This window comes from Morus notabilis, unplaced genomic scaffold (genome assembly GCF_000414095.1).
Source record: "Morus notabilis unplaced genomic scaffold, ASM41409v2 Scaffold123, whole genome shotgun sequence".
In the NCBI taxonomy this organism is placed as follows: Eukaryota; Viridiplantae; Streptophyta; class Magnoliopsida; order Rosales; family Moraceae; genus Morus; species Morus notabilis.
The window spans coordinates 188,081-209,754 of NW_010360246.1; the positions used below are offsets into that span (position 1 = coordinate 188,081).

The 21,674-nt window shown below is 35.9% G+C and overlaps 2 protein-coding genes across 3 annotated transcripts; one reads left to right on the forward strand and one right to left on the reverse strand.

Moving 5' to 3' along the window:
- The first annotated feature begins 4,619 nt into the window (after positions 1–4,619).
- On the forward strand, positions 4,620–10,809 carry LOC21391645. 2 transcript variants are annotated; one of them, XM_024164247.1, is made up of 3 exons: positions 4,620–4,870; positions 5,882–7,712; positions 8,680–10,809. In XM_024164247.1, exons 1-3 carry the CDS (start codon positions 4,809–4,811, stop codon positions 10,777–10,779), a joined length of 3,993 nt encoding a protein of 1,330 aa, XP_024020015.1. In that variant the 5' UTR covers positions 4,620–4,808; the 3' UTR covers positions 10,780–10,809. The 2 variants fall into 2 exon arrangements, with proteins under 2 accessions (XP_024020015.1, XP_010094386.1); XM_010096084.2 differs by having other exon boundaries at positions 8,683–10,809.
- Positions 10,810–18,834: 8,025 nt separating this feature from the next.
- On the reverse strand, positions 18,835–21,236 carry LOC21391646 (patatin-like protein 3). The gene is made up of 5 exons (XM_024164246.1): positions 20,967–21,236; positions 20,461–20,604; positions 19,946–20,212; positions 19,383–19,558; positions 18,835–18,904 (listed from the first exon to the last, which is right to left on the reverse strand). The coding sequence occupies exons 1-5, from the start codon at positions 21,234–21,236 to the stop codon at positions 18,835–18,837; spliced, it is 927 nt and encodes a 308-aa protein (XP_024020014.1).
- Positions 21,237–21,674: the final 438 nt, after the last annotated feature.

The following is a 21,674-nucleotide window of genomic DNA, read 5'->3' on the forward strand; positions in this document are numbered from 1 at the left end:
TGATTAAATAAACAAACTATAAAGAAAAAGAGATAAAAGAGATAGGGAATGTTTGGTATCTAGATTCATTCCTTGATTCGGATTATGGTTCGTGATTCGCTATAGTATTTTCTCTCATAAAAAATACACGTAAATTGAAAATAGTTCTAATCACATAGTTTTAATCCATAAATCAAACGTCTCTTTAATGTGATTCTAGGAAAAGTATTTGCATCAACGGATTAAGAAATGCAGGATATTCACTATAGTAATGAGCACTAAAAGTAAGCTTATGAGTAAAATTACTCAAAACTAAAATAAAAACATTTTCTAATACAACAATACATAGAATAGTAGATATAAATATAGATGGTAGACGAATAGTAGACGTACAGTGTACTGTTAGAATGGATCGGACGAGACCAAAAATCAGTCAAAAGATGTTCAAATCCTGAGGGCGAACATGTATGAGAGATTTCAAATATTTGATGTCAGGTGTTACGGTGAGTGATGTGATGTGATGTGATGTGATGAAGAAACTACTTCTAAAGCAGCTTTTTGTATTTAAGGTGTGTTTATTTACACAACTCAAATTATAATTTAAATTGTGTATATATGAGAAAAAAATATTATATTATAAAAATTAAATTTAAATTTATGTGAAAAAAAACTTTATAATAATATGAATTAAGTCATAACTTGAATTGTGTAAATAAATACACTTCAACAATAAATGGGTCAATATTGATCATTTTGCCAACGGCCAACGGTTCAAACATTGTCTGAAGTTTAATTCTTTGGTCTGCGCGTTAGGGCAGAGTTTGAAATTTTTTGAGTGAGACACAATATATATATATATATATATATATATATATATATAAATAAAGAGAGATGTCGATAAGTGTGAGCATAAAAACTCTAATTATTAAGGGTGTATTCGGCAGTCTCAAAAACTCAAAAAAAAAAAAAATAACTCGAGTTATAATTTTATTCAAGTTCATGTTTTTTTAAGTTTGAACTCGAGTTTGAGATTAAAACTTGAGTTCAAATTTCTCCTTCAACTCAAATTCAGAAACTCGAACTCAAATTAATAAACAATATTTTTTCTATTCTTAAAAATGCTATAACTTTTTCGTTTTAATCCTAATTGAGATGATTTTTTTTCTATGCGTTGACAAAGAAAATAAGAATAAAACTCCACCCATATACCCTATTAAAATTTTTCCTCACCATTGAGTTTTTATTAAAATACTATATAAATACAAATTTAAGTTTTGACTCCCTCAAACACAAACTCAAAAAGATTCTTATCTCAAATTATAACTCAAATGTATACAACTAAACACAAACTCAAGTTACAACTTCAACTCAAGTTATAACTCAAACTCAACTCAAGATCTTTACTAAAAAATGTCTAGCTCAAAAATGCAAAAGAACAACCCCCAAATATGACAAAACGATAACAAACATAGAAAAAGATAGGAGGACAACTATATCCTTTTTACTGAATAAGTTATACATCATATTTTTGATAGTTAAGGATATAATTTATTTCTTATTTAAATTTAACCTATACTAAAAAGAAAACTTCTGAAATTGACCTCCATTTTACTGTGGTTTGCCACATTCTATTTTGCATGAGCTGCTAAAAATTGTTGACGAAAGTTAAAAGCTATAAATTTGAGCCGGACTAACATACTGACTCAAAGTCTGTCACTATTATCCCGGGCACAGTCAGATACAGCCTTGCCTTAACTCCTAGACGGGTTGGGCTGATAGTTTCGGCCTTAAAATAGTTTTGAGTTGGCTTGGTTAGAAGTGTGTTTTTAAATTTTATTTATTAAAATTTACCTTATAAATATTTGGGCCGGGTCCATCGCGTTTTAAGGTCGGGTGGGCTGACTTTTTTTTCTTTAGAGACGGGCCGGGCCAACCTGAAAATCCCATTTTAGTCGTCACCCGTCCTGGGCGGCTCAAACTTTTAGCTCTAATGGGAGCGTTATTCTAATTGATATTATGATGCTATGTTTGATAGAATGAAAGAAAAATATGATAGAGAAAAAAGATATAAGGAATAAAAAATGAGAGCGGTGAAAAAGAAAATAATTTTCTTTTTAGTTGTTTGGTGTAATAAAAGGAAAAAAAACATGAGTTAATGTATAACTACTATTTTAGCATCTCTTTATAAATAAATATGTAGTTTTAAAAGAAAATTAAACAAGTAATTGGGTCTTATTTTATGTATTATGGCCGCGTTCATTTCACCGATTCGAGTTTAGAATTCGAGTTTTACTACAGTAAAAAGCTCTCAGAATCAGTCACATCTAACTTTTTTGCTACAGTAAAAAGCTCTCACATAAAGTCACATCTCAACTCGAATTAAAAACTCGAATCAGCGAATTGAACGGACCCTATATGTATTGTAAGGCATCGTTCATTTCACCGATTTGAGTTTTTAGTTCTAGATTTCTATAGTAAAAAACTCTCAGAAAATATCACATCTAACTTTTTCTGTTATAATGAAAAGCTCTCAGAAAATATAACATCTCAACTCGAATTGAAAACTTAAATTCCTGAAGTGAACAAAGCCTAAATTTTTTCTCGTAAAAAGAGTAGAAAAAGTAAGACTCACGTGTTATAACTTTATTCAATCAAGTGTTATTTTCTACCGTATTTTCTCTTCCTTTTTCTTTTTCCTCCTAACAAACAACTTACATTTTTAGGCTTCGTTCATTTCACCGATTCGAGTTTTTAGTTTTAAGTTTTTACAGTAAAAAGCTCTCAGAAAATGTCACATCTAACTTTTTATGCTACAGTGAAAAGCTCTAAAAAAATATCACATCTCAACTTAAATTGAAAATTTAAATCCACAAAGTGAATGAGGTCTTAATTTCTCTTCCATCTGCGGTAAATTTCGAAAATGGCCATCGTTTTATTAAATGAAAAAAAAAAGAAAAAACAAAAGCAGCCGCTAGCGAGAGAGGAAGAAATAATAATTCAAAAAGAAAGAAAAAAAAAAGACAAAGCAAGCCAAAAACCCATCACATCCGTTCTAACATTACATTGGAAAGGCTGCTCCCTGTGGCTTGTTGGCTCCATGTCATTCCAGGATTCCATCTCTCCCTCCACCTAAACCACCCATTCCATATGCCAACATATTCTCCCAAATTCTCAGCCGATCTAATCCACTCTCACTAAGCGACACGATGATAGAACATCACAACCCCACTATTTTTCAGAGGCGGGCCCCGCGTGTCCCACACATCTGTGATGCCATTAGCGAATGAAGCGGTCACGATAAGCCATTGAATGGAAATAGACGGTCGAGATTGCGCTAATAGATCCACGGAATCTGGAACGACCGCGACAGCGCCGCCAATATGTCGCATGTCGTCTGACGTTTTCCAGCTTCTTTGCCGTCCAATATTTGATTCAAAAAAATGAAAAATAAAAAAGTCCTCGCTGGTGCGTCGTTCATCACGTTTCTTTGGACTCGTCCACGCGTACAAAAAGTCTAACGTTTGATAGCGTGTATTACAAACTCGACAATAAGCGCGTCGCTAGTCTTCTTTTTTTGTCAAGAACATCGTGTCCACGTGGCACTCTGTTTTGGCCCACACACAAGAAATTCTCACAGAAATAAAAATCTCACCCTCTGGGAATTGGGAGAGATGTAATTACCATAATGACACTAGTACTCGAATTTAATTACAAAACTACCCTTGTCTCGTCCACAATGGAGTGCGAGCCTCGAAGGCCGAGCACTCAAGGCCCGAAACGCGCGCATGTGTCCATTTCCTTTACGCACTCCTGTATATAATTGGGAGAAAGAAAGAAATATGTTAAAATTTGAGATGAATTAATATTAATAGGTCAATAATTTATAAGTTAATAAATATGTTAAATTACTGTTTTTATCCATAATTTGTCTGGTTATGAACCATAACTTGATAAGTTATTGTCCATAATTTATCTAGTTATGAATTATAACTTGATAAGTTTGTCCATAATTTATCTGGTTATGAACCATAACTTGACATGTTTATCTATAACTTATCTGATTATGAACCATAACTTAACAAGTTATGACCTATTAATTTCTATAATTAAAAAATAACCTGTATAGTGTCTTAAACTTTTCGTCTATTTCCTATATAATTTGAGCTGGCAAAAAATCTCACGACCCACGTAAACAGTGAAAGGGCAAAACGGTCATTCTACTCTGCCAATACGTTTTACTTGAACTTCGTCGTTGCACTAATTACTAAAATCGCCACAAGGGACTGTCTCACTGTCTCTGTCGCAAAACAAAAATAAATCTATATTTTTCATTAATATTAATTTTTATATAATATAATGATAGTTTTCAAAAAAAGTGATTGTTAATTGGATTGTGAGAGCACCGAAGTCCACGAACTTCTCCTTAAGGCTTCAACGCCAACTTTGGTCAGTGCTTTGTATGAAATTACCAAGCTACCCTTCGCACGGATTTTGAATTTCTTTCCCTGTTAATGGGGCTGTCGAAGGGTCAAAGATGGTAATTCAATGGGCGGTCAGGTGATAAAACGGTAATTTCGTTTTTTAGTAGTTTTCATTCTAACCCCTTTTTGGGTGCTTTTCGTTATCCGAGGCCATTCATTCGCTCTTATTATCAGGTGGTGGTGCTCGTACTGGAAAACAAAAAAACACAAACTAAAAATAAGGAAAAAGCATTTTTATTAAAGGAAAAAATAAGATAAAATTAAAGAAAAAACCCCTCCAAATTCGAATCAAAAACCCTCGAGAAAACTCCATCGGAGCTGTCTCATGTTCGTCTTTCTTCTTCTGAAATGGAGTCCCAAGCCCTGACGACCATCGGACCTCCGACGCCGTTCTCCATCTCCGGCCTCAGGTCCGTCGAAAACTCTCAGCTTTTCTTTTTTCCAGTTTTCCTTTTCCCTCTCATTTTCTCCGTTTCTTTTTTCTCGCTTTCGGACGTTTGTTAAAGCTTGTTTATCTAGTTTCTGGTTTTTTCCCCTCTATTTTGATTATCGAAAATTTTCAGGTGTTTTCCATTTTCGGAACGTCGATTCCTTTTTTTTTTTTTTTTTTTTTTTTTTTTTTTTTTTTTTTGGGTTCTTGATTGACTCGGATAGATATGTTCCTTATATTTTCTTTTTGGTCATTTTGAGCAAAGCCTTTTGTGGTTTAGATGCTCTTGTAGTAGCGGAAAAAGTGTTTATTAGAGAGTCGATTTTTGTGGTTATTTTGCCTTTAATAGACTGTATTAGTAGTTTTTGGAGCTTTAATTGTTTTGGGTTTTTGCGGTGCGTTAGTTTATTCTTTTGAGTTTTAGTTATTAATGGTTTGATTACGAATCAATTTCACATTTGTGGGAACCAAAAAATTGGTGCCTTTTGTTTTTTTTTTTTTTTAATATTTGTATTAGTATACTTGTAGTATCTAGCATAAACAGATAATAAGGGGGGAATTTGTCAATTATTGTTTAGGTTGTTAGAGAATGGAATTTGGATTGATTTAATTATCATGTTCTATTGCAACGTTTTTGTTTTTTCAATGTCTGTCTTGTTATTTTCTTTTCCTTTTTTTCATTTCCATTTTACTAATTATTTTAGTTACTTTCCTGGGACCAACCCCACCTTTTTTTTTTCTTTCTGTTTTTTTAGTGATAATATGGGGGGTCATCTTATTTACATGTTATTGATCCTGTTTGGCTGCTAAGAATTTGATTGATAAAGGGAAATAAAGAAAGTAGAGATGAGTAGGGAAATTAAAAATATTACTAGTTACTAGCCTTTTTCTGTCCCTTTTCAATTAGAGTGTCTTGTTTATAAGCTGTACAGTATAAAACAAGTCATATATGGTGTAAGTGTAACTTCTACTTGTCTTGTTGTTTATCCAGGGGATTGTTTTATGGAGCAAAGATATTCCATTTTGCTGTGGTTCTGTCATGTGCCATTTTTTGCCTCGCGACATGTCATCCATGCTCTATGGATGGAAAACAGGAATCAGCAGAATTTGATGCTTGCAGGTCTTATGGGGATAAGTCTAATGCCGTTTTCCTGGATATTAATGCGGAGTATGGACATCCGAGAAGCTACTTAAAAATTGAGAGCATTTGCACCAATTCCCATGCATTCTGCTTCCCTTCAACTTTGCCTGGTTTTTCCTCTAGAGATGACAAGCTTGAAGCTGCTGCTCTTGAAGCTGCAGGAAGTCCGTTTGATACTCCAATAAATGTGGGATCAGCAGATGATACCAAGTCAACAATGAACAAAAGCTGGTCAATGGACTATGGCAGGTTTAAGTTACTTAATGGAGGAGTTCTCTCGTGCTCGTTGAACTCGAGAGAGGGTTCTAACAAGTTATCATCCATTCAGACCGATGGTGCTATTCAAAATGATGCTTCATCCTGTAGAAGACCTTTGCTTAATAAGAAACGCACAAATTTTAAGGCAGAAGAGAACCTAGAAATAGCTAAATCTGGTTCTTTTGATGTTTCTTCCTCACGTCATGTTGAAATTAGCCCTGCGATATTAGATTGGGGGCACAAGCATATATATTTCCCTTCTGTAGCTTTCTTAACCGTAGCAAATACATGTAATGAAAGCGTCTTACATGTCTACGAACCATTCAGTACTGACTCACAGTTCTATCCTTGTAATTTTAGTGAAGCTTTGGTAGGACCAGGTGAAACAGCTTCAATATGTTTTGTTTTCTTACCGAGATGGTTGGGCTTGTCCTCAGCTCACCTCATTTTGCAGACCAGCTCTGGTGGTTTCTTGATCAAGGCAAAAGGTTTCGCAATTGAGTCTCCTTATGTAATTCATCCATTGCAAGGTCTTGATGTTTCTTCTGGAAGTTCCGGTAGAAGGTGGAGCAGGAATTTGTCTTTGTTTAATTCCTTCGATGAAACCCTCTACGTGGAGGAGATAACTGCATGGATATCCATTTCTGCAGGGCAGACTTCTATTCACACCGAAGCAACTTGTAGTGTTAGAAACTTTCAAGATTCAGAGGTGCTTGCTATGCCAAGCATTGAGGATTGGATGGTTGTAAGGAGTGGCCAATTTGGTTTGCCCTTGCTGGGGATGAGGCCCCTTAGGAACTGGGAGATTGGTCCACGCAGCACTGAAACCCTCATAGAGATAGACCTCTCAGTTGAATCAAAAGGAAAAGTTTTAGGTGCATTTTGTATGGAGTTGCTAAGGTCATCTCAGGACAAGTCTGATATGATTGTGGTTCCCCTTGAAGCTGAATTTGATGGAAAAGCAGTACCTGATGTTTCAGGATCGATTTCAGCTTTTCTTGAGGTCTTACATCCATCTGATGCCAATGAAGCTGTCGTTGCTATCTCTCTAAGAAACGGCTCTCCTTACATTTTGAGTGTTGTTAAGATTACTGAGCAGACTGATAGTAGGTTTTTGTGGTTCAAATACATGGAAGGGTTGCTACTTTTTCCTGGCACTGATACGCAAGTTGCTGTTGCTACTTGTACTCATACGCATGATTCTCCGCCAGATGTACTTAACATCGGCGAGGAATGTAAATTACTTATACTGACAAATGACTCAACTAGTCCCCAGATTGAAGTTTCTTGCCAGGAAATAATTCAAACTTGTTCAAGAAATTCGAAGGATTCTTTTGTTGGATATAAACATCACTCAGAACTTGATGAATCTAGCAGAACAGTACAGTTGCGAAGTGGTGTGAACTTGCCATCACAAATCAAGGTTTGTGCATTTTACTATGTACAAGTGTTATAAGTATTAATTAAGTAGCATCGGTAATGTCATTGTAAGATAAGAAAGCTAGGAACTTGTATCCACAAAGTGCTTTGTATATATCTGTGTGTGTGTGTGTGTGTAAGTAGCATCGCTAAATGTCATAGTAAATAAAAAAGCTAGGAACTTGTATCCACCAAGTGTGCTATATATATATATATATATATATATATCTGTGTGTGTGTGAGTGTAAGTAGCATCGCTAAATGTCATAGTAAGATAAAAAAGCTAGGAACTTGTATCCACCAAGTGCTTTGTGTGTGTGTGTGTGTGTGTGTAACAGCCCACAGGGCACATTCCAAAGTCTCTGTTGGTTAGGTATATCTTGTATGTGGGGTATATATAATCTCAATGAGAGAGTCAGAGGGAGGAAAGGTAAAATGACATAAAAAAGTTGTATTGAATTTAAGTGACAATTAAAACTTATGCTCACAATATAACGAACAAGATCAGAAATTTTGCATTGCTGCATAACATTATTTATGGAGATGGGGCTATATATATATATATATATATATATATTCCCTCTGTCATTATTTACATATGATGTTCCCTTTACTTGTGGCATATGTGGAAGCTTGGAATTGGTACCTTTTTATTTTACTGCGTTGATTTTGTTAGCATGCATGAAAGCTCATGTTATCCCAGAAGTTTCTTCCGGCACCCCAGTTTTTTTCCTCCCTCTCTTCCTAGTTTATTTAAATTTTCAATAGATTCCCCTATACAATAAACAAAAGAGTTGGAAAATAGCACATTAATTTTTCATTTCATTTTTCTTTTTCAATTCCCTTAATTTATTCTTTGATTGATCTCTATATCAGAGCACATTCAAATTTAAGCACTATGAACTCTTTGCATATAATGACCCGTTATACAGAATGACCAGTATGCTTATATCTGAACTTATCTACGGAAGCAGGCACTAGAAACTACAGAAGCGGATGAATTTGTGCTTGGAAACTGGAAGTCCCATGGTACTAAAGGTGGCATATCTGTGCTTGTTGATAATGAGCTGTTGTTCCCAATGGTTCACGTTGGAAGTTATCAATCCAAGTGGGTCTCTGTTCACAACCCTAGCGAAGAGCCAGTTGTTCTGCAGCTTATTCTGAACTCCGGAGAGATCATTGATGAATGCAAGGGCACAGATGGTCTTATACAACCTCCTTCATCTGGTAGTTTGGTTCACGATGAATCTGCTACTCCAAGTAGGTATGGGTTCTCAATAGCTGAGGGTGCAGTAACGGAAGCTTTTGTTCAACCTTACGCTAGTGCATCTTTTGGACCAATACTATTTCATCCTTCGACTCGATGCGAGTGGAGAAGTTCAGCCCTGATAAGAAACAATCTGTCTGGTGTTGAGTGGCTGTCCCTGAGGGGTTTTGGAGGGTCACTTTCTTTACTCCTGCATGAAGTTTCTGAGCCTGTTCAGAGTATAGAGTTCAACCTCAGCTTGCCAATTCCTGTTAACCTATCGCCTGTAGATATTTTTGGTCACCTGGAAGGGACCTCTTATTCCTGTTCGCAGCCATTACTGAAAGAGCTATACGCCAAAAATATGGGGGACTTGCCACTAGAGGTTAGAAGGATCAAAGTGTCTGGAAGAGATTGTGGGTTGGATGGGTTTATGGTGCACACATGCAGAGGTTTTTCCATTGAACCAGGAGAGTTATCAAAAGTTCTGATATCATATCAGACTGATTTTTCTGCTACTGTGGTACATCGAGATCTTGAGCTGGTCCTGGCCACTGGTATTCTTGTAATACCCATGAAGGCAACCCTTCCTATGCATATGCTCAATGTCTGCAAGAGATCTGTTTTCTGGATGCGTCTTAAAAAATACACTGCAGCGATCATTCCAGCGGCAACCTTAATGCTTCTGGTATTTTTCTTAACATTTCCGCAAGTATTAGCCTTGGGCTCCTCTGATTATATCTGCAAGAGTTACAAAGATCCCATAGCTAGTACTTTAAGGAGTACAGGAAAATGCCCTCATGAGTTTAACCTGGAAAGCAGCAAGTTTTCTTTGTTGACTGATATGGATAATTTGATAGATAAGAGCTCGCCACAGGCATGCATTGGTAACTTCCCCAATGATCAGGTTGGGCCACCAGATCAAGGGACACAATATGTGAAATCAGTTTTGGGAAATCATAGACAATCCATTGACTCATCAGATAGTAGAAAAGGAGAGTTGCCGTTGTCTTTGCTGTCGCAATCTGTACATACTGACAATTCCGACATACAAGAAACATCCCCATCTGGACATCTTACAATCAAAACCGAAAAGGAAAAGGGGAAAAGGAGAAGGAAGAAGAAGGGGGCTGGTAACAAACTAGCAGGACTTTTCGAAGTTTCAAGTAGCCAGAGTGGAAATTCGACACCTTCATCTCCTCTATCTCCAGTCACATCCGTGACGCCCAGACAACTGTGGCTGCAATTGCTTGATCCGGACCAACCCATTGAAGGTAGGACTCAACAAACCCAAGTGGCTAATCAACACCCTCAAAAGGAAAAGGCTATGAAATCTGTTTCCAATGCAAACTTATCGGAATCCAAGGTTGTTGGAGAGCACCCGCGCAATGACTTTTGTGCTTCCGCACAAGAGCAGCGTTCATCTTCTGTGCCTCGAAAAACAGCTACTCATAAACCTGTTCTATTGCCTTCGGCCACATTTCCTTCTGCGAGTAAGCCCGCACCAAATGTGCTTTTCTCGTCGCCTTTTTTGGCCTCAAGCTCCCCTATTCCTCCGCATGCTCGAGCTCCGGGGTCCAAACTGTGTGGCCAGAAAAACACAAAAGAAGAAGAAAAGGCGTCGGTTGGAATTGGGGATGAGTACACGTATGATATCTGGGGTGACCATTTTTCTAGGCTTCATTTGATGGGTAAGTCTAAGAACGTGTCCTCTTTCTTCTCCAAGACCCCAGATAACGACTCTGATAGCTTCTTTGTAAAGGGTCCTCAGATCCTCGTGACCAAGTCTCAACCAAAATCTTTAAGTTTCCGTCAAGAGGGTTAATAATAAATTATCAATAACTTATTATATATCCTTTTTGTGGTTTTTTTTTTTCTTTTTTTTTTTTTTGGTTTTTTTTTTTTTGGTCTTTTTTTTTCCATTATTTATTTATTTATTTATTTTTTGGTTTTTTAGTTTTTTAGGTTTTAGTTTTTTTTTTTTTTTTTTTTTTTTTTTTTTCTCTTTTTTTCACGACGACTAAGTTGGAGAAAGTTTGAACTTGGATTTTTTAAAGGGAAAATAATTTCCACTCTTTGCACGACGACTAAGTTGGAGAAAGTTTGAACTTGGATTTTTTAAAGGGAAAATAAACCTTTTCTAGGTAGGATAAATTCAAGTTTTTATACCTTAACCTTTTCCCTTCACAGATGAAATACATCAAGGAAAAAATTGCAAGAAAGCAAAAAGAGAGAATATTTTAAGTATAAATTTATGAATAGTCTCTAAACCTTGTCTTTCTTTAAAAGTAGTTTCTAGGTCAATTTTCATAAATGGTCAATTTGTTAAATTTTAGATGGAAACAACAATTTTGTCTCATAAAATGTCTTTGAACTATTCTCTCTTTTTAAAAAGTCCTTATATTAAAAGTTGTACTAAATTTAATCCCTAAACTACAAAAAGTATGCCAAAATTAGTTCATTGTTAAATAAATAGAAGTTCGAAGTACTGGTCTATCCTCTCTATGAGTTGCAATTAAACTTAGTCTGGTGGTCATTCACTATATAAAATAGGATTATATATATATATATTTATATATAAATGCACAACAACACTTAACTGATCAATTATCTTTACCCAACTTTCCATTCCCCTAATTTCCGCTGCTACTATTATGATGGTGGTATAGGAAATTAAGGTGATGGAAAAACAATAGTATGTTTTCTTTTTAATTATTTTTGAAAAGGGAAAGTATATTTGACAGCACAACAATGCAATATAAAAATCAATACATACACACTGATACAATGTTTTACTCTAAAAAATACGACAGGTACAAACAATAGGTTCCACTAATAAACTCAAATTAAACGCTTAAATGAAAACAGTGTGTACCGATCGAGATTTACAATTAATAGATATCTAAAGAGGTAGATCATATAGAGCACACACATTTTACTCCCTAATAGATCCTCTATAATCAATGAAAATATCCATACATTAACATTGAGAATCCCATACAGGTCACACAAAAAGCTGCTAACAACAAATCCATTGCATAAGTAGCACAATTAAACACTAAACAAACAAGACAATCACACAAATAAGTTGGGATAAAAACCACCGTTTGTTACAAACTTGAACAAAACTAAACAGAAAAAGGAAAAAAAAAAAAAAAAAAAAAACCACAAACAACAACGATAAAGTTTGCAGTGGAGAGAGATCATCAACGCCCAAAACGATAAGAAAATGTTTGAGGCTAGAAGTAATAATGATCACATGCTGCTAAATTAATGCACTGCACCACACGCATAGCCCGATACAGTGATCCAACACGATACTTTCGACACCATTATTTTCACCAAACCACTAGAGACAAAGGATATCTGGAGAAGCGCTATGCCTAACAAAAAAATAAAGCTATCCTTAGATATTTCTAATATTTTATCTAAAAGAAAACATTTTAGATATGTCGAACATGGGTAGATAATGTATTTGTTTGTTCTTGGAGCTTTCAATGTAAACACAATCCACTATTTGGCATGTCATTATTGTTGAGAACATATTCTTGAATAAGGTTTTAAATCTACAATTAAAAGTTGTAAATCTAGGACCATATATAAAAGTTCCAAAGACGCCATCAAAAAGATCTAAATATTGGACCATTGATAACTCTATGAAAATAGAGTGATCTTAGTCATTTCTAAGCTTAAATTTGTTACTAAGAGAGTGATTTGTTGGATTAATCTTTTAGTTTTAGTTGTTTTTATTGTTTTGATGTTTGCTAGCGTGTTGTTGTTACATTTTCTAATTTTGTGAAAAACAATGAATGGAAAGAAAGAAAAAAATGTTTGAAGGACCTAATGTGCAAGTTGAGTGTGCAGGCAGTGCATTTTTGATGGGAGAAGCTGGAAATGGCAGGGCAAAACTTTGCCATGGAATGCTGCAGCAACTCATTCTGGCCGAATCTTAAAAGTTGGGAACGTACAGCTGGCATTCTCCACTTATTTTGAGAAGCTATACTTGGATGGCTGAGATGGCATAATCATGGGAAAAATCCTTAGCAGTTGACACGTGCCTATGACTGAGCTCCTTTGCGTACCCTAGCTGAAGGAATGAAGGTAGGTGGTCTGAAAGGCTGGCATATATATAAAAAATGAAGAGGAGGTGATGGCGGGGGCGGTACGAGAGAGATTTTTCAGTACATTTTTTAGGAAAGCATAGTCGAGAGAGTACAGAGGAGGGAAGGAAATCAGCTTGGAGAGAAGGCAGCAAGGACAAGCCAAGAGTGGAGGAATCCACTCCACGTTTATCTTTCCATCTCTTCCCCTTTCTTGATCTGTAAACTCAATTTAATTTGATATGTTGAACATCATGGTTTTTGATATTTCTCTTATCTCTGCACTTATAAACATGAACTAATTCGTTTTAGCTGGGATATATTATGATGAACCCTAAGTTGTGATGATGTTTAGTTAATGTTTAATGTTAAGTGATCTTTTAATTTCGTTCATTCGAGTGTGTTTATCGTTATTACTACTCATTGATGGAAATTAATTTGTAGTTATTAACTAGATTTAGCTTTGGAAAAAGATAAATCTAATGGATCTAACTTGGATGATGCAAGATCAGGAAATCTCATTTGAATTTGCTTGATTTGTCACAATATAAGAATATATTGTTACCTTGTACAACTTCTGAAAATTGGTGCATTAAACGACGTTTTGAAATTAGGTTTTGCATAGGAATATGTTAGATCTAATTAAGAGACCTAAAACACAAGTAATCTGGGAAGATTATTGTGATTAACGTGTGAAATCCAGGTTGACGGAACGAAAATTTTGCTACAGCATTAGGCAGCAACATGGGCAGAATTGCATCTTAGGGGGAGTCTTAATCCTAGCTAGTGTTTACCATTATTAACGTGTTTGATAAGATTAGAGTGCTCTGATTGCAAGTTACCCATAGTTTAATACTGTTCTTTTCTTTGGCTGTTTAGTTGATAATTGAATACAACTTTCTTTTTAACCCATTTCTATATTAACATGTTTAGTGATAGATTTTTACAATTTAGCTCAATTTGTCAATCTCCGTGGGAACGATAACTCACTCACTCTTTATTACTTGTTGGCTGTGTACACTTGCATAAAAAAAATCACATTATTCTAAGCATAAGATACTCAAGTTTGTAAATATTGTACCAAAAGCTTTAACCTAACTTATTCCAAAAGAGATAGAAGAAAATCTAACTTAAATTCATCATCCAACGTGAAGAAATAGTTGGTGTAGTCATGGTTTTGGACAAGAAGTTTTCTGACTCATACTCATTGTGCATTTGTTAGTCCTTCTACCTTATTCACTTCATCAAACACTAGCATCCTCCTTGCAGCACTATCAGTCTCGTATTGAGAACAATTAGCAAGCCTACCAATATTCTCACCAGCCATAACATACATATTAAAAAACTTCTGTACTGTCTCAGTTAAAGTATCAACCAATACATCTCCACTTTGAGATCTCTTTCTCTTTTTCCTTCCTGATGCTAATGGTGTTCAAGTTATTTGTATGCTAGGACCACCAATACTTGCAGTATCCATGTGCTCATCAGACATAAGCAAGGGATCATAATCAAGATCATTTTCTGTTTCTTTATCAATGTCATCAACCATATCAGTCAATCCTATTGCACCTTGTCCATTAGCACGATCCTTTTCAAACACAAGTCTTAACTCATCATAATAAGGAAATGGCTTGTTTCTTAAGCCTTTCGCAGTTGGGTGACTTTGTAATAGATATGGAATGTAAATTAAACAATAAAAGCGCCTAATATACTGAAGCTTGAAATTTATAACCAGTTAAAAAAATACTAACCTTAACCCACTCATCAAACACATCTTTCTCAACCACAATGCATTTTATCCTTATCATTCCAACCAAAACCACTACCGGCAGGGCCCAACATTTTAAAAATGACATGATATTGTTTCTTTAATATCTTTACACGAGAATTAATGTGTGGTTGTGCTTTAAGCCCACATTGTGAAATCTTTTCATTCATCATTTTCTCAAATTGTTGTAAGTAACCAGGCTTGAATGTACCATTATCTGCTTTCCATTTTCTACTATTAGCCATATCCAACAAGCACTCCACTAGCTTTGAATCTTCCAATGCAGTCCATTGATGCTTCCTTCCATTAGCATCCATTATGTGTACAAATTACACACTTTAATATGAAAACAAAACCAATAATACTAGATAAAACAAAGCAACACATCAATATATCTTTATTAAAAATCACTACAATGTCATACATTTTTATTAAGAATCACAACAACAATGTCATACATATTTATTATGAATCACAACAACAATGTCATACATAAACCATATCAATGATGATTTCCCCACCATTGGTCAAACATTTCCCTAGCCAAGTTATTTCTCCATGCAGTCCAAGCATTGGATGTTTCAATATGTGTGTAATGCTCTACTTCTTGTTCATCCTCCTCATCCTCTTCTTCTTCTTCTCCTTCTTCTTCTTCTTCTCCTTCTTCTTCTTCTTCTCCTTCTTCTTCTTCTTCTCCTTCTTCTTCTTCTTCTCCTTCTTCTTCTTCTTCTCCTTCTTCTTCTTCTTCTCCTTCTTCTTCTTCTTCTCCTTCTTCTTCTTCTTCTCCTTCTTCTTCTTCTTCTCCTTCTTCTTCTTCTTCTCCTTCTTCTTCTTCTTCTCCTTCTTCTTCTTCTTCTCCTTCTTCTTCTTCTTCTCCTTCTTCTTCTTCTTCTCCTTCTTCTTCTTCTTCTCCTTCTTCTTCTTCTTCTCCTTCTTCTTCTTCTTCTCCTTCTTCTTCTTCTTCTCCTTCTTCTTCTTCTTCTCCTTCTTCTTCTTCTTCTCCTTCTTCTTCTTCTTCTACTTTCAATTGTCTTTCATAAGGATCAATAGCCATTTCCCTCCTAATTAAGTTGTGAAGAAGTCAACATGCGGCAATAATCTTACATTGTACATTGATCGGATAGAATGATTTTCTCCTAAGAATTGACCATCGCCCCTTCAAAAGTCCAAATGTCCTCTCAATAACATTCCTAGCCGAGGAATGTTTCATGTTAAAAAACTCTTCAGGAGTCTCAGGAGGGTATGTCCATGTATTTAAATGGTAGCGTTGTCCTCTATAAGGAGCCAAAAAGCCTTCATCATTAGGATAACCAACATCACATAGTTAGTAATATCCTGTAAATCATTTCAATATTTATTAGAAAAATTAAAATGCATATACATTTTAATGTGTATGACTCTATAACTGTCAAGAAGATACATATTTCCCTTGTGGATCTTTCAACATATTCCTCCTAGATAAAGCATCTCGTAAAACTCTTGAGTCAGCTGTGGAACCCTCCCATCCGGGCAATACATATATAAATTGCATATCTTGAGAGCATACTCCTAACATGTTGGTAGCAATTTCACCCTTAGTTATATTGACCACTTCAGTAGTCGGCCAGATGTCTCTGGTTTTTGCAGTACTTGCCGTAGCGGGTTGTTTGTCAAAATCCTTATGGTGTGTGCCTGAAAATAGTGTTGAAGCTTTATGGAGGCCACAATCAAGGCAAGGGCTAGTTTTTCCATTTTTAGATATTTGGTCTCTGCATGTAGGAGCCTCTTGCTCACATAGTAAACTGGCAGCATGGTAATTCCTTCTTCTCTGACGAGCATAGAACTAAGAACATGCTCCGAGACTGAGAGGTAGAGGCTTAACTTTTCCCCGACGATCAGTTTTGAAAGGACCGGCGGTTTACCTAAGTGTTCTCTTCTGAAAGGCTTCGTCGCACTGGGGAGTCTATTCAAAACACTTATTGCCTCTGAGTGTGTCAAAGAAGGGCGCACATTTATCTGTTGCCTTAGATATAAACCTGTTGAGGGCCGCAACACATCCTGTCAACTTTTGTACCTCATTTGGCCTGGCTGGCGATCTCATGTCTTGCAGGGCCATTATTTTTTCCGGGCTAGCCTCTATTCCCCTATTGCTCACCATATATCCAAGAAATTTCCCGGATCCTACCCCAAAAGCACACTTCAAGGGGTTTAACTTCATGCGGTATCTTCTTAGCACATCGAACATCTCCGCTAAGTGTTCGACGTGTCGCTTGGTTCTCATGCTCTTTACCAACGTATCATCAACGTAGACCTCAATTGTCTTTCCGATCTGGCTGGCAAATATTTTGTTGACCAACCTTTGGTATGTTGCCCCTGTGTTCTTCAGGCCAAATGACATCACCTTGTAACAGTAGAGGCCTCTGTCGGTGATGAACGAGGTGTGTTCCCCGTCTGCTGGGTGCATGGGAATCTGATTGTACCCCGAGTAGGCGTCCATGAAACTCAGCAGCTCATGTCCAGCAGTGGCATCGACAAGCTAGTCTATCCGAGGGAGGGAGAAACTGTCCTTCTGGCATGCCTTGTTGAAATCGCTGAAGTCAACGCCCGTGCGCCAATTCCCATTGGGTTTTATTACCAAGACGGGATTTGAGATCCATTTGGGGTACTGGGCTTCTTTGATGAAGCCGTTCTTTATCAGCTTGTTGATCTCTTCCTTCAAAGTTTCATATCTTTCTGGATTCATCGGTATGCGCTTTTGATGCTTTGGAGGGTGCGAAGGGTCGACGTTCAAGCAGTGGAACATGACCTCAGCGTCGATCCCTTCCTTGTCGGCATGTTTTAAAAAATGGTGTTTTGTCTAAGTTGAATAAGCTTTCGGGCTTAAAACTTCGATCCAGCTTATCGTGTACACTTAAGCAGGCTAGAACTAGACAAAAGTGATTTTACTTAAATTTCCTTACTTCTCTTTATCAAGTACGTGACACGTGATATGTGACAATTTTTCGTGCACAAACTAAGTGAAAGGCCGCACTTTTTGCCTTTGGAGGAAACAAAATTTATCATCACGAGACTAACAAAATTTATCGTCACGAGACTAACAAAATTTATCGTCAATTATAAAAAAAAAAACAAAAAAACAAAATTTATCGTCATCTCTATGCAAAGTACGGGTATGGAAATAAAATTTATCCCTGTAAAATCTGAATACCAAATGATGTCCCCATATACACTTTATCAATATATATCTGATTAGCTAAACTATATATAACACTCAAATATTATTTATCAATTATCTATTAAACAAGTCATCTACCATATATTATTTACTTTTCATATTTGATTAACAATTTGATGCTAATAGCATTTTGGACTCGCTTAAGATTGTTGGTCTAATGGCACTGGAGAGAGCTTGTGTGGGATGGGATCTGAGAGAGTTGCGATTTTGATTCCGTATTGTATCAAAAGAAAAATAGCATTTTAGACTCTGTTTTTAAAAAAACAACAAATCTATGAATGAAATTGACACGAGCTATCTCGTCCAGCTTTTGGCTTGCTGATCAAAGAGTTCTAAATTCAGATGTTCTTGGACTTTTTTCACAATCTACAAAGTACTTGGAAATGTTTGTATGATCTAGCCGATTTAGCGTAGTGAAGCATGCAAGCCCTTTTCAGTACACCGGAAGTTTCAAATAGAGAACTCAAATAGCCATTAGTACTAAACGCTTGAAACATTCACAAACATATTAACATCAAACCAAAGAACTACAATTAAGACAGAAAGTTATTGGACTCTCAGAATTTAAAATTTCACTGAAAATGAAAAACGAAAAAAAAAAAAAAAAGCCAGATTCAACAACTAACAACAGACACCGGACACAAACTCGGCAACAAAATACACAAGACCGAGCTCACTTCTTGGAAATTAGCGCACAACTGGTTAAAACTTAGGAAAGATAAAATAATCCAAATTCAAACACAACACTACTATGTGGATTGTGGACTGATCTTATGATTCTTATAATATCATCATCTTTTACTTCCCCACGGCCGCCTTGGCGTTGGACAAGCGCAGTTTCCTTTCATCCGAAAGCATCTTCGCAAAGCTGCATGGAGTTATGAATTAATTATAATAAAAGTATAGGATAATATTGTTGCTGGTATGTATATTCTGTTAATTTATATCTTTGTAAAAATAGACAGGGTATTGGGCAGAAATTATGCACATTTGAATGGGTCACATTATCTCAGACCAATCCCGGAATTTTTACGTTTTTTTCCTACATCGGATAAAAGTTATTAGTAGTACTGCTCCATATATTTTTTTTTTTCAACATCTTCTCAGAAAATATACCATGATATAGTTACTACTTGCTGCGCCTGACTTGAAAATTAAAGGGGTACAAGCTAAAATGGTTGACCTTTAGAACCATTATCCAAAGTTCTTCATTTTTTTTACCTCTTAACATTAATGAGCACCACATTATCAATTTATGTTGACATTTTTTGTTCTTGAAGTGACCAAACTAGACAATAATATTTGATAAGAGTTTCCGAAATTAATATAATTAATTAAAGATTAACCTTTTGAGTGGGTCGGCGTTGGTACCACCATTAGGAACAGGTTCATGGCGACCAGTTCTCAAATTCATGCGTGAAAGTGGCTTTTTGAGCAATTGTTTACCAATATTCTCTAGATTACGCAGGTTCTGAGGAGTTAGTTTGTCCACCGAAGCTAAATCCCCACGTAGTGTTTCATCCTGTCGTATAATTAATTAATTAAGCCCAAGTACTTAATTGATACACAAATTGAGATTAGAGTCAATTAGTGTGAAAACTTCCACTTAATCTTGTTTGAAAATAGGCATTAAATTTTAAGAAACTTTAGTGTGGCCTTATTTAACTAAGAAAGTTATAAATGTGCCTCCATTTAATAAAAAAAAATGCTAATAGTGCTTCACCGACTTATAGAAATTCCTAATGATACCCCCTTAATTTTCTTTTTTGTGTTACTGTAGCCTTATAGCTTAAATTGAAACGACTTCATCCCTAAATATTAAATGATAAATTCAAGGTTAACCACACAAATCCTTAAGAAAGAACAATATTTATAAAAAGATTAATTCATTTAATTAGAAATTTGTTACCTCAATGCGGAGAAGGTGATTTTGAGAACGGAAGGCTTCAAAAACAAGAGTGTTATGGTAATCAACCATGTCAGAGCTCGCTTCCATGAAAACATCAGTGATAGGAGTATTTCCATTCCACATGATCCAGTTTACAGGGCCCCACTTTGCACATGTTTTTGCATCATATTTTTTCGCAATCCTGTTTGAGCCTGTCCCCAAAGAGATCAACAGAAAACGGAAGTCTTCTGCCTTAATTGTGTTGAACTCTGGATCATGCTTCAGAATCTGTACTTGGTTGCTTCACTTATAGCAACAAGCCACTGGACCAACATCACCAATAGTAACTATAGGATTAGTGTATACATACATATATATATATATACACACGTGTGTGTATGTATAGAGTCCAAAAAATTATTTTCTTTTTCTAATCTCGTTTAACTAATAGTGAAATTAATCCTTGTATTAAACTCTTAAACTTTGAAAATAAAATATTAAAAAAAAAAAAAATTTACGGGATTGTTAGCACATACGCCCCCATGGATGAGATCGAATTCTTCACTTTTGCCGCTGTCATCTGTGTTCCTAAAATAGTGGGCAGGTAGGTAAGTTGGGGCTGCCGATGTGGCTATACCAATGTCTGAAAGATGACATTCAATTTTTTTCATATCCGACACCTACAATGAATTAAGTAGTCATATTCAGTGTGAATTAGTCAAGATAATATTGTATAAATAAAACCTAGATGCTGAAACCTATTCTAGTAGCTAAAACCAATCTAGATTGTAAAGATACTTCTGCATTATATCAATCTCCCTCCTATGGTCACTATTTAACAGAGAATAAAAGTAAGGAACACGATTGTATACGACACAATCAATGAACAATTAAGTAACAAAACTGAAAGTAATACGTACTTAATGAACTGCTGAATTTCTGGACAGTTCTGTAGTACGTACCACTAGGCTTTCTCTCGCAAATGAGTATCCAAAGTGATGGGGTTCATATTTCCAATTGGCCGACAGTGAGTATCGAATACAGAAATCTTTTTAACAGTACGATCTTCATCGTCTACCCAATTTCTGGCTAGTCGGTTAAACCGTGTTTCAACTCCAGTTAAATACAATGAACAAAAAGTCAGAGCTTCGTTCAGAATGTATGCCTCAGCAATCGAACCCTCAGGACGTGCACGATTCTTGACATATTTCTTTAACGATCCAAGAAAATGTTCAAATGGATACATCCATCTTAAGTGAACTGGTTTTCCTCGAATGGCTTCTTCAGGCAAGTGTATAACTAAATATACCATTATGTCAAAAAAGACAGGAGGAAAAATTATTTCTAACTGTCATGAGCAACATAGCCCGCATCTGAAATGATGTATTCGAAACTGCATCACGTACAATTACTCATTCATTCCACAAATCTTTTAGCTCATCCACAAGTGGCCTTAAAAAGACATCTATATCCTTTCCGGGTGCATTTGGGCCAGGAATCAACAATGTCAACATCTTATAAGGATCCTTAGTGCATAACCACGGAGGTAAATTATAGGCCATTAAAACCACTGGCCAAATACTGTATGAGAGGCTCATGTTCCCGAAAGGATTGAAACCATCAGCGGCCAACCCCAAGCGAACATTTCTCGGCTCACGTGAAAACTCAAGATACTTTTCATCTACCTCATTCCATTCATTACCATCGACTGGATGACGCATTAAATCCTCATCATTTGAACGCCCACGCT

Bases quoted from the DNA above. Each gene is read 5' to 3' on its own strand.
- LOC21391646 (XM_024164246.1), bottom strand. From the start codon at position 21,236: ATGGTATATTTAGTTATACACTTGCCTGAAGAAGCCATTCGAGGAAAA. The intron at 20,213-20,460 runs GTATGTGCTAAC...AACCAAGTACAG, and splicing joins TCGATCTCATCCATGGGGGC to ATTCTGAAGCATGATCCAGA. The intron at 18,905-19,382 runs GTTAATCTTTAA...AACTCCATGCAG, and splicing joins AACGCCGACCCACTCAAAAG to CTTTGCGAAGATGCTTTCGG.
- LOC21391645 (XM_024164247.1), top strand. From the start codon at position 4,809: ATGGAGTCCCAAGCCCTGACGACCATCGGACCTCCGACGCCGTTCTCC. The intron at 4,871-5,881 runs GTCCGTCGAAAA...TTGTTTATCCAG, and splicing joins TTCTCCATCTCCGGCCTCAG to GGGATTGTTTTATGGAGCAA. The intron at 7,713-8,679 runs GTTTGTGCATTT...TATCTACGGAAG, and splicing joins ACTTGCCATCACAAATCAAG to CAGGCACTAGAAACTACAGA.